Below are 12295 nucleotides of genomic sequence, written 5' to 3' on the forward strand. Positions count from 1 at the left end.
ATGGCGGCCCACAGCTCCCCAAAGTGAACCAGGTGCATCGGCACAGAGAAAGGAACTTTCTTGTAACTGGTGTTGCCAAGGTGGTGCAGCAGCAGCAGCAGCTGAGCCTGAGCCTCACAGTGGAACTCAGTCAACTCCAGGGCTCACCAGTGTTTTGTCAGCAGCCTCTTCCCTAAAGCCCTGCAAGGTTAACTGAGAGTCAGACCCTACTGTTCAGTTCCCCAGCGCAAGTGGGTGACTTGAAAAAACTCGGGCGGGTGGGCTTTTGCACTGACGACGAGAACTCAGTCTGGAGGACCGCTAACCACTCTGCACGCCGGGAGAGAGAGTGAATCTCCTGGCTTGCTTACCTTCCTCAAACCCATCGCGGAATGAGCCTGAGCGGCTCATGGTTCTGCTCTTCTCGTCCAGGGACATGGAGCTGTTGCGGAAGCGGGTGTCGGTGTACGGGTCATACTGCCCGTCGGCATTGGAGAGGCTGTGGGTCCTCAGCATGGTCGGGTTGGACAAGCTCATCTGGGTGACGGTGGTGGGACTCGCTGCAAAGAAAGGAGTCAGTCAAAAAGTTGGAGGCTCACGTCCCTAAGGGGACGGAGAGGAGACTGCTGACGATCAGCCATCTCCGGCCCCGTCAACTCCTCTCCCTTTGACTGTTTTCTCAAAGGTAGTCACTTCAGCATTTGAGAAACACACTTTGAGCTAAAAATAAGGGAGGAAAGGTGGGTCAGTTCCAAAGCGAGGCTCCGGGCCCCAGCTTTCCCACTTGGCACGTTCAGACAAGCTAGTGTCACCTTCCAGGCATGAGCTAATTACTCTCTGGGCTCATCTGGAACAATTCTCTCTAAAGCCAAAAGCCCAAAATAGTTCTGCCGGGCTTTTGATCAGATGGGAAGCATTTGTGCATGACAAGAAACTCTTGCCTCAAAGAGTTACAGCCGAGAAAAGAACAACAGGAACACAGGTCTCACCGTCTCTGATGGGGAGATTTCATAGTGGGGCCTGCAGAGCTTCAGTGCAAAGGGGGTGCATGTACTTTAGCTGAAACTGGCTTTCTTATTAAACTCCTGTCCACTTCAGTAATGTAAAATAGTTTAGAAGTGCATTCGGTTCATTAAAAATGAAGAGTTAAGCCTTCCTTGATTAGAAGTCCTTAAAGACTGAGCTTCTTATTCACAATAATCAGAAAAGGCTGCCTCTCTGAAGAATGAGATGAGACTGGAAAAAAAAAAATACTTCCCTCTGTATCCATCTTGGAAAGCTCAGCTCTCATCCCGCCACCTCCATGTAACCTTCAGTCATTCAAGCCAGGACTAGTCCTTCCTTTCTCTGTGTATAATACTTGCTATTAGATCACATTCAGTTTCTACATGATTTCACATAAAACTTTGACCAATTCTCGTTTACCTGTTGATGAGTCTGTGTGGCTGTCTGTCTTTCTAAAAAAGCATCTGTTGACAAGCCAGCAGGGACTATGATACAAATTCTTTTCCTTTCCTCATTGTGCCAGTCAAAGCCTTATGTCACCAGTAGGCACTTCCAAGAATACTCATTCAATCAAAACTTGATCTTTATTTCCGGTTTAATAAAGCAAGGAGGATGACCATATATGGGATATGCTGTAGAACGTACTTCTTCAGAGATCTTAGAATACATGCTTTTCATTCCACGGATAGTTTGCCCTACCTACATCAACCATGCAGAGAAAATTACTGGAAGAGAACCAAGAAACCTTTCTCTTTCCTGTTGCTATCAATTGCCTGTAATCAAACTTCACTGCTGAGGGCTGATCAGATACCGAGAGCTACATGACCACATGTCTCTCAAAATGTAAGATAACCTCCGCCCCAAGGTGCCAATCAACATTGTTAAATGCCAAGTGGCTACTCACCCAGCTGAGAAAAGTTGAATCTTGTTCCAGAAGGAGAAGTTACACTGGAGCCAGAGGAGAAAGGGGAGTTGGCGGTGGTGTCCTGCAGGCCTCCTGCAGAGTGGGACCGTAACCATTCTTTTGCGTCTTCTTGTGTGCGGAGCTGGGAGGTGGGGGTATACCTGGACAGACAGAAATCAGGCTGGGATTAACTAGGAACAATGTTTATGAGAATGAGTGCCCTGGAGCGGATAACAAACATATAAAAAGAAAATATATATCCAAACATATAAGAAGAAAGTCTGAGGTTTGAAAAATCAGATTGCTACACATTCTGCAATTCACAGATTTTCTCAAAACCTTTTTGGCTACTTGGCTGTCTTTGGGGAAAACTGCAGTTCCTAAAGGGAACTACATAAAGGGAAGGAGACTGGTAAATGCTCAAAGAGCCGTCCCTGGGCGTATCTGTAACATGTTGATTCATGACGGTGTCATTTCAAAGCCCCCACCTTGACAGGACTGAGGCAGTGAAACGAGCTGCTGTCAGAGCTTTGAGGAAGTTTTAATTAGATAGCTCCTGGCATCTGCATTCTGAAGTGCAAATAAGCAGCCACGAATCGCAGAGTATCAGAAACCAGACACGTAACAGAAGGTGTGAGGAGACCAGTGTTGAGAGCAGTGGCTGCAATCTGGCAGAGACCAGTCTTCAGAAAGGGGACCCCAAATCACTGGGTCTCACACGAGGCCCACCTCCTCGTTGCTTCTGAAACAAATTTGGTAATGATTTACTGAATGTCTCCAACGTGCCGGGCGCCTTCACAGACATTATCTTGCTGAAGCCTGAGACTTGCCCAGCAACTCAGGTGCAATCATTTCCATTTTACTGAGGTGTCGATCCATACGTGCCTGACCCCCAAACCCATGCTCTCCTCATTATGCCCACAGGCAGCATCTCAAATGTCTAAAGTGTCCAAGTGACCAGAGTACTTTGGACTTATAAACAGATTTTGGTGGGGTAACTACTGGATATGTGTGTGTACAGAGTGGGTGAGCCAGAAAGAGAGCCACAGTGAGAATTTGAAATATAGACATGGTTCTTCCTTAATCTAGAATTGGACTTTCTAGGTCCCATTAATTGGCTGAGGATACCATGTCACATATCTCCATTCTGAATTAAAAAAAAACAATTTTTAAAAGTCAGAGTTACATAATTTTCATAGGATAGATCTGCTCCAGAAATATACACAGGATTATGAAATGCTAATATTCAGAACTGAGCTTCCACACGAAGCAACAGTGGGGCATCAAGGTCAAACTCATGTGAAGAGTGGATATGATTTAAACACTAGCCTGAGTGCCAACAAGCAGCTCTCACAGGCATGATGAAAACTGTTAAATACAACAGGCCTTGCCAACTGCCCCCCTCGAAGGCCACAGGCTGAACCTTCCTCCCTCGGGAGGCCTGCTGGGGGTTTTTCAATACTTCTCAGATTCTTAGATTTGGCTGCACTCGGAGCTCCTGCTGAAAGGAAGCATTGATACCTACCTTCCATTACTGGTCAAAATGCTCTCAGCCTTAAGAGCTGCTGGATATTAACTACCGACATACATGGCAGCAACGAAACATTTCATTCCAACTTCCATGTTTTGCAAAAGCTCTTAACGCTTAGTGCAGGGTGAAGCTGATGCTACAAAGAACGAGGTGTTTAGAGAGCGAGAGAAATGACAGCTGCAACCACATGACATTAAGATCACGGGACAGGCGGGAGGACTGAAGTTCTTCTGGGTGGTAAAGTGAGGTGAACGGCGTGAGCAATGGTGACTTATAGCATCTTGTTACACCAGGACCAGAGTCAAAAATGAGCCATCACTTATAGTGAATGAGAGGACACTCCTTCTGGGAAAGAAAGTCTTTTCTTTCTTTAAATTAAAAAAAAAATCGCCCTATATCTTGTGGGGCATTGAAAACTGGCCCAATTTTTGATTAGAATATTCTGACAAGTGCAAAGCATCTGTCCTTAGCAATTTTCTATGGGCCAGATAGTCAGAAATCCTCAAACTGTGGGTAGGGAGGGAGGGGAATATTTCTCTCCTTTGATCGTGTCCTGGCTGACAAATCAACATGCTACAAGTCATGTCCTTTCTCTCAGAAGACAGCCCGTGGATGGAATGGTCATGGCGAAGTGATCAGCGATCAAACCCACTGGCCCCAGCAGTAGCAGTAACTGCTCTCCGGGTTTGCTCAGGGATGGCTGTCATGAGATGGTTTGACCACAGTAAGCCCGAAAGAGCACAGCCCCTGCTCAAGCAAAAGAAGCCAACAAATGGAGAGATGAGAACAAGAGGGTTGCAAGGAGAGCCATCGTCCACAGGGTCCTGCCGCGTGGGCCCAAGCGGGGACCCCCAGCCCACCCGCACCCCCATCAGCCAGCTAGCCACACAGCCAAGCCCCAGAGCCACGGCAGATGGCACGGATGCAAGGAGGAAACACAGATACCTGAGTCCTTTTTTAGGCAAAGTGTTCCTATCAAGGTGCGGGTCACTGTAGGAAAGTTAAAACACACGTGAGAACCTCGGAGAAGCTCAGGGAGAACAGGCAGCGTGAGGTGGGAAAGGCTCAGGGGCGCCAAGAGATCTGGAGGAAGAGACTCACTTCACCGGGGAGAAGTCCATTGCATGCAACACAGCCACGGGGGCAAGGCAACCGAGGCCCGTGCTCACAGCTGGGCGCCTCCAACCCCGGCACCAGGCGGTCTGAGCCTCTCGGCCCCACCTGCTCCTTCCTTTCCCCCGGGTTCAGAGCCGAACCCAGGGGCTGCCCCCACCTTGAAGCAGGGCCCACGCCTTCCTGGGCCCGTCGCCCATCGGTACCACCAGCGCTTAGGGCTCTCTGCGCCCGTAACCACTCTGGCCCACCCCCAGATGCCTCCGGTGATGACTTCAAGTGAAAGAAGGGACTTGTTGGACGGTTTCAAGAGGCCAGCAGTCTGCATATTTGGAATTCATCTGTAACAAATGGATTCCGGATCCCTCTCAGTTTTTGAGGCCCTCATTGGGTGGAGCTAGAAGCTGAGCCTTGAGCAGAGTTGGGGCATGTTACAACTTGCTGGCTGACAAAGTCACAGCATTCGGATTTCCAAAGGCGGAGGTTTAAAAGGCTTGGTCTCTGAGTCTGACCAAAGCAACGTTTTTGCTGTTGACATGGTGAAGAGGGTTTTCCCTAATTTTTTTTTTCCCCTAGCATGAAACAACATCTGCTTATTATGTTTGGCCAAGCCATGGCTCCCCCACAAATTCAAGGTCAATAATCCATCTCTGAGGCCCACCCACAGGGCAGCTGGGGGCCAACAACACTCCCCACGTTCTTATCTTTACAGAAAATGGGCACCCAGAACACAACAGCCCGCGAGACACAGAGCCAAACTGCAGCAAAGGCCTTGGAGAGGGCGAAGAGCCAGCTGCGTGGGGAGAAGGGGGAGAGGGGAGACAAAGGTGAGGGCCAAGCCGCGTGGTGGGTGGTAGATCATGTCTGGGCCTGGAGGGGGAAGGGAGGGAGGCAGAAGGGCAGGAAGCCAGGGAGCAAGGAGCATGCCATGGGGGAGGCTGACATGCCAGTGAGAGCTTCTGCCGCCCCTTTCCAGGTGGCAGGTTTGAGGTTCCTTCCCAAGCTGGGAGAGGAGGGGCCGGCCCCATGCACCTCTTCCTGAGCTCTGTGGACAGCGGAACTGACCCTCACGGGCATGTCTGGGATTGGGGGGTAGGTCACAGAGTACACCGGGGCCACGAGCACAAGCGGAAGCCACAGGCCAACAGCCTCACACAAAACATCCGGCTCGACACAGGGTGGGGCAGAGGATGCTAGAGGCTCGGTGGGGTCCCCGGCCTACGATGTCATTACCTGTCCTGTTTCCGGGGCAGAGTACTTCTGCAGAACTTAGGGCTAGCGGCAGGGGAAGAGAGAGGGCTAGAAGGCCAGGCAGGTGGAAAACAAGAGAGGGAGCATTAGATCGGAAGGAAGGGGGCAGGGCGTCACACACAATGACCAGAACATTTTCCTCATTCCCAGGGCCGATACTGGCTTTCTTCCCCATGTGGAGAAGGCAGATACGTTATCACTGCTACAGTGAGATTCGAAGCTCTGAGGAAGACTCTGGGTGCATGATTTCCTATCACTCTGCCCAGCAGCCCTTTGGTAGGAGGGTGTGTGCCACTTCCACTCAGCTGCTTAAGGAGCACCACACCACACACTCCGTGGACGCAGCTGCCACTGATTCGGCCTGCACCATTAGAAGGGCAGGGAAAGAAGCAGGTGATGAACAAACAGGATAAAAAGGAAGGACCTCGCAGGTGGAATGCTGTTTTAAAACGGAAGCATGGAATCTGCCCCCAGGAGACTTGCAGCAACTCCACGCACTGAGAGTAACCACAGTGAGAAAGATAACAGGAAGCAGAGCCCGGCTTACTCCAACCCAAACTGGCTTCCCCCTGGAGAGACAGCAGTGATCCGAAAGGGAGAAATCGCCCAGCAATGGTAAACAACACCTGGGCTTCCTAACATAACGTCTGGACTCTTGGAGGGGCGTCTTTCAGGGAGATAAAGGCAGCCAAATGCACAGCACCAACCTTTCCGACAGTGTGGTCTTCACACTGTTGGTTCTGACAAAGGGGGTGAGGGCGTCGTCCTTGGAGGCAGCGATGAGGCCGGTGGAGGAGTTGTGGCTCAGCGCCCCTCCGCTGCCCAGGGAGATGTCAATGGACTCGCAGCTGGTGTGGAGGCTGCTGACCGACTGGAAGCCCAGGCCGTCCTTGCTCACGGCCGAGGAGCTGCTTGCATTCGTGCCCCAGGTGAGGCTGTTGGAGGGGCCCGAGTGGGCAGAGCTGGGGCTGGAGGCCAGGGGGGACTGGGTGCTGTCCACATTCTTACTGTAGAGAGGGCTGCTGCTCCCGCTGCTCAGGACGCCGCTGCCCGAGGGGGACTCTAAGTTACCCTGCTGGCTCAGGGTGGCGTGAGGGTTGGAGATGACCACCGAGCTTTTCAGGTTTTCAGCTGTGGCGATGGGCACTTGCTTGGTAGGCTTCCCACCAAAGAGTCTGCGAAGAGACAAAGGGTTGTGTGGGTTGAACACCCAAGGCCAGGGGGCGCTGGGCTGTCAGAGGAGGGCGGGGAGCAGGAGCCAGTAAGGGTCCCTGGGGAGGGAGGTGGGGTCCTTCCCAGGGCTTGAGGCAGTCCCCTGGGAAAGGTACAACGGGCCAGGCACTGGTGGAGCAAAGGCTCCACCTTCAAGTTCTCAGATGCCACTGAGACCCTGGATCTGAGCGAAAGGGAGACGGGCAGTAATCTACTGGCCTCTCCTTTGCTACTTCAAGATCTTGCTTCTCTTTCTTTACATAGAGTAACTAGAAAACTGCCCCTGTCCAGGAAACATCTAGAAGAGAAACGAGCTGTCTTAATCATCTTTGTATCTGTGACCCCAGGCACAAAGCATGCCCTCATTTATGACAGTTCGGCTCCGAAGGATTTGGTTTCTCTGATCTCTGAGCAAACATGCAGCAACAGGAACAGGAGTCTGGATCTGCAGGCAACCTGGGCAATGTGTCCTCCAGATTCATTCTTGCACAAAAGCCTGGCAAGAAGGTGTCTTTTAGGGCCAGAGAGCAAGGGCTGCCCAGTGATATGCTCAAAACCTTGCAGGGTTCACAGGATGTCAGGCCAGACACGCCAGGTGTGAACGGCGTCTCCGTGACAGACACACAGAAATGCCCTTGCACGTCATCCCCCCAACTGCTCATGACCAAAACCGTGCTACCAAGGACAGAGGGAACGGCACAAACACTCCCCTTTTCTGCTGGCAGAGAGTTCTCTGGTAGGATGGAGCGACTACCTTAAAGTCGAAGGACAGTCCATGCTCTTATAACAATGGCCTGATTCCATCCACTAAAACTCTTATGAAACAGGTATCTCAGAAAAGAAATGATACCCACTACATACTAGACAGGTTGCCTTCCACCCAGCTGGTCAAGTCATGTAAATTTGATCTTCTATCCTCTCCAGTGGAGAAGGAAATGGCAACCCACTCCATTATTCTTGCCTGGAGAATCCCATGGACAGAGGAGGCTGGCAGGCTACAGTCCATGGGGCTGCAAAAGTTGGACACATTTTAGCAACTAAACCACCACCACCATCCTCTCTAAACAGTCCATGTTGTTTAGTTGCTAAATCGTGTCCAACTCTTTTGCAACCCCATGGACTATAGCCCGCCATGCTCCTTTGCCCCTGTATTTCCCAGGTAAGAATACTGGAGTGGGTTGCCATTTCCTTCTTTAGGGAATCTTCGACCTCAGGGATCGAACCTGCGTCTCCTGCTTGGCAGGCAGGTTTTTTTTTTTACCACTAAGCTACCTGGGAAGCCTAAACAGTCCTTACAAATCTCAATTACTATAGAAATAAATAAACATGATCAACCCTCACTACAATATCTGGTGATAGAAGAAGAGCACTCTCTGCCTGGTGACAGAGAAAGAACTATTCTGTTGCAGAACCTTGGCTTTAGAGTACGTGCACGCCCGCAGTGACAGGGGCCTCACTACTCTACTCCAAAGGCTAAGTGGCTTCACTGCCAAGCACTTCCAGCTGTTACAAAACCAAAATCTAATCCACATCTTCCTGACTTGTACGCATTGCTCCTAATCCTACTATATGTAACTACACAGAAAGAGCCCAGTCTTTTTTCTGCTAGTCCTTCACACCACTTGAAGACAGCTATCACAGTTCACTTAAGACGCCTCTCCTTCATATCAAGGCACAATGAGAGAATTCAGAACACCTTACTAACTTAGGAAAAATGTAATTGCTAGGAATGGGCTGAAAGGTGCTTAGTTCAGAGCCTAAGAAGCTGCATGCATTTTCAAGTATTCTATTACACTAGCCTCAGGGTCTAGTAAAATGCCTTTGTAGCTACTAAAGGAAATCTATAATACCAAAGAGAATATTACATATAATACTTGAGGCAAGAAGCAGAGAAAATTTTCATTTACAAGGCAACCTGTTTAAACAACAAAGAACAGCCCAGTAGGACCTTCCCCTGAAAAAATAATCATTACTGAAATTCTAATAATCAAGTCTAGACAAAGAACAGTGAACTGCTTCATTATACCTTTCATGTGGAATGCTTCTTCTGAAGGCTTTGCAAACATTCCTATTCATTCCCAAATATGTACATGTGCACATAAGTTTTATTTTTCCACTGTTAAATTTTCTATCCTCGGGACTTACTCTTTCCTGAAAAGGTAGGATGAACTGTGCCCTATGCGGCTGCAGTTTTAAAGATGGTCCACTGTATGTTATAATGAGGCAAAAAGTTGTATAAACTGAAAGGAAATTCTATTTTTCAGAAACACTTCTGCTTTAAGAATTGTTTTTTTCTTTTTTGTAAAGGAAGCTAACATTTCAGAGACTAATTTGGAATCATGCACGCAGTATAAAAAAAAGTGTGTGGGGGGATACTGGACTATTTGGGGAAAAGATCAGGCCAAGATCACTATCTGGCATAACGATGAGGAATCTGAGTTAACAGCTTTTAAAAAAAAAACTATTTTCCTTGAGCTCCTCATCTAGATCTAAGGGGGTATTAGGAACTCATCTTCGATGGTAACTAACTATTTTACTGAGTACTTACTATGGGCTAAATATGGCTACATAGATTAATGGTCACAGGTAGGTATCATCCCCATTTTACAGATGAGGAAATGGAGGCAGAAGTATTAAGAGAGGTTACACGGTGGCTACATAAGGTGGACCTAGGATTCAAATGCAGGATGATGGATTTCAGAGGCTTATGTTTTTCACACCAACACGGGAAAATACTCAAAGCTGCTGGCAGCATCTGACCAAACAGCTTTATTAGAGGACTGAAGCGGAGAAAACCAGAGATGGTTTCAGCTAAGAAACAGGAAATTATGAATCCAGGATGCCATTCCACATCACATATTCCAGTTCCACTCAATGCTGTTTACCCACTTACCTGCGGAGCGTGGGAGAGGCCACATCAGGGTACTTGGCCCCTGGCTGGAGAGTGGCCTGAGCCGCACTGGACACGGGCTGGGGCGGCGGGTTCACCTTCACCGAGTTACAGGAAGCCACGCTCTCGTTGTCGGAAGAGATGCCTTTCTCCTTATCGGTCTGGTTGACCAGACCTGGCAGAGAGCTGCCCAGGGCTGTTTTGGAAGGCTCCCTCAGCTTGGGCACTGGCAGGCCGGCTGACTTGCTGCTGATGTTGGAATCTATGCTGCTGGTACTAGACCTGTTTCCGGCCCCGTTCCGGCTGGTGGACTTACTGGGCCTTGGCAGACTCCGGTACTGTAAGTTCGTCCGGGAGCTGAGAGACAGATACCCATCGTCCTGATTCTGAGCCCCATCCATGCTCGTCTTCCGACCGGTGGACCGACCGACAAGTGCGGACGACTTTGGGATTTTGCCCAGTGTGGCTGACCTGCTCGTGACGGTGGCCCCGCTGGCTGTGATCACGGCCAGGCCAGCAGCAGAGCCACTCTGCTTCTTGAACCCAAAGCTGTTGGCATTGGCAGCGGGCGTCCTGGAGCTGCTGGGGAGGGGCTTCTTGGATTCATCACCACTGCTGCGGCCGGCATCTGATGGGGAGCGCTTCACCTGGGCGGCTTTGGGTGACAGCCTTCCTTTCTCAGACACTTTTGCATCGTCTGTTTTCCCTACGACAGAAATCAGCAAAGTTTGCCTGCATATTAAGAAGCCAGCTCAGTCAACTCAGAGTATTTAAAATTCTCCCCTACTCCAAAGAACGACTTTGCTTTCTCCTGGGGGAAAGCAGTCCCCTTGGGAGACAGAGGAGAGAGCTTTTTATAAAGATAATCTCATCTACGACTGTCACCAAGAGCCTTTAGGAGATGTCAGTGATTTTCCTCATTTGCAAAGCAGTCTACATTTACCCAGAATAAAGCAAAGCCAGCCAATCACCGACATGTCTGGGAAGGAGACCTTGTCTTTTACTGACCATTCTCCCTCTATCCATTAAGAAGCTGTCCCTAACATCTTCAGTGGGCATCCTACCTTCCTGCAAAAACTCTGCCCCTGTTTATACACATCCTTAAATCACGGGCAATACTGACTCACCATATCAACAGCTCATAACCATGTGCCCTTTCAGTCTTCACTGGGTATGTTAACTCAGAGCCTGCCCACGCTTCAACCAATTGAACACGTCTCGGCAGCTGAACCGTCTTCAGACTTTAAGAGGCTCTCATGCTCACAAATTTCCACTTGGAAAAAGGCAAAGATATGAATCTTTCTGAAAGCTGGCTATGAGCAGAGTCCAAACCCTAAGAAGTAATACCTGAGCATTTACAGGGACTTGAAAACATCAAGCCCTGCTAGCGCGACTGCTTTCCCGGTTTTGAAGCTGACAAGCGCGCATGCGAGACAGCGCATGCCTCTGACTCACCGGTTCCGGGGGTCTTGAGCGTGCCTGTCGGGGCAGCCGGCTTCGTCCTTGGCATGGTGATGCCGACCTGAGCCGTCATGCCTCGCCGCCACGAGCCAGTCTGTGAGATGACGGGGTTCTTCTTGCCTGACGTGCTTTTGTCAGACTCATCGGACACGTCAGACGGGTTCCGCCTCCACTTCGACCCCGGCTCCATCTTTATGCCGCTGTCTGAGCCCCCGTCTGACTTCTTGACATCCTCGCTGGACCACAGGGAACTCCTCTCCACCTGTGAGTGTTTCTCCGCGTCAGTCTGTGAAGGAGACCCTCTGAATCAGTCTTTCTCAAACCCCAGGCTAGGGAGCCCCTCACTCTGGAGCAAAAAGGCCCATGTCCTGGACAAGTTAGGGGAAAAATAACAGATGCCCACTTTAAAACGTTTAAGCCTTTGTACCGGTTATCTTATTAGGAAGCCTGATTTGTTGGGTCCAAGGAAAGTGAAGAATACGAATATGTCTGAGAAGGGAGTGAGGGAGGAGAGTAAACGGAGCCAGAGGAAAAAGAGGGGGAGAGTTCCATGCAGGAGAACCAGAGGACAGGGCTACGGCAAGATCTGAGCCCCCCAGCTCTGCCCCTTGGCGACGTGCCTCCTCTAACTCCGACAGCCCGAGCTCTCTGCAGCTCCCAGCCCCCCAGCCCTGGTCCCCTTTGTTCTGCCGGCTCCTGAGCACCACAGTCTATCACACAGAGAGTCTCACACGGAGAGCGGAGAGCGGAGAGCGAGGACAGACTGAGGCTGCTAGCTCCCCTCGAATCAGGGACAGAGAGGGGCTGAGAGAGGAAACGACTCCTCAGAAGTCACGTCCCTGGGTGCTGCCAGCCAGAGGGTGCCTGCTCCCAGCCCAGCTCCATCCATCTGCCACGGCTTGCTCCTCTTGTGGGCTTCTGTGAGGACAGGGGATATAATTAGCCAGCT

General features: G+C 50.2%; 1 protein-coding gene across 7 annotated transcripts in view; it reads right to left on the reverse strand.

The window, feature by feature from the left end:
• The window catches only part of NAV2 (neuron navigator 2), a 426264-nt gene that overhangs the window by 58684 nt on the left and 355285 nt on the right, over positions 1 to 12295 (reverse strand). For 3 of the 7 annotated variants that reach the window (XM_069565338.1, XM_069565335.1, XM_069565340.1), the window contains 7 exons: positions 11341 to 11632; positions 9889 to 10591; positions 6491 to 6958; positions 5766 to 5831; positions 4365 to 4409; positions 1889 to 2049; positions 351 to 539 (listed from right to left, as the gene is read on the reverse strand). In XM_069565338.1, the coding sequence (XP_069421439.1) occupies positions 351 to 539; positions 1889 to 2049; positions 4365 to 4409; positions 5766 to 5831; positions 6491 to 6958; positions 9889 to 10591; positions 11341 to 11632 (1924 nt within the window). The remainder of the gene's footprint in view (positions 1 to 350; positions 540 to 1888; positions 2050 to 4364; positions 4410 to 5765; positions 5832 to 6490; positions 6959 to 9888; positions 10592 to 11340; positions 11633 to 12295) is intronic. The other 4 variants (XM_069565337.1, XM_069565341.1, XM_069565336.1 and 1 more) reach the window with 3 other exon arrangements.

This window comes from Ovis canadensis, chromosome 21 (assembly GCF_042477335.2).
Source record: "Ovis canadensis isolate MfBH-ARS-UI-01 breed Bighorn chromosome 21, ARS-UI_OviCan_v2, whole genome shotgun sequence".
Taxonomy (NCBI): Eukaryota; Metazoa; Chordata; class Mammalia; order Artiodactyla; family Bovidae; genus Ovis; species Ovis canadensis.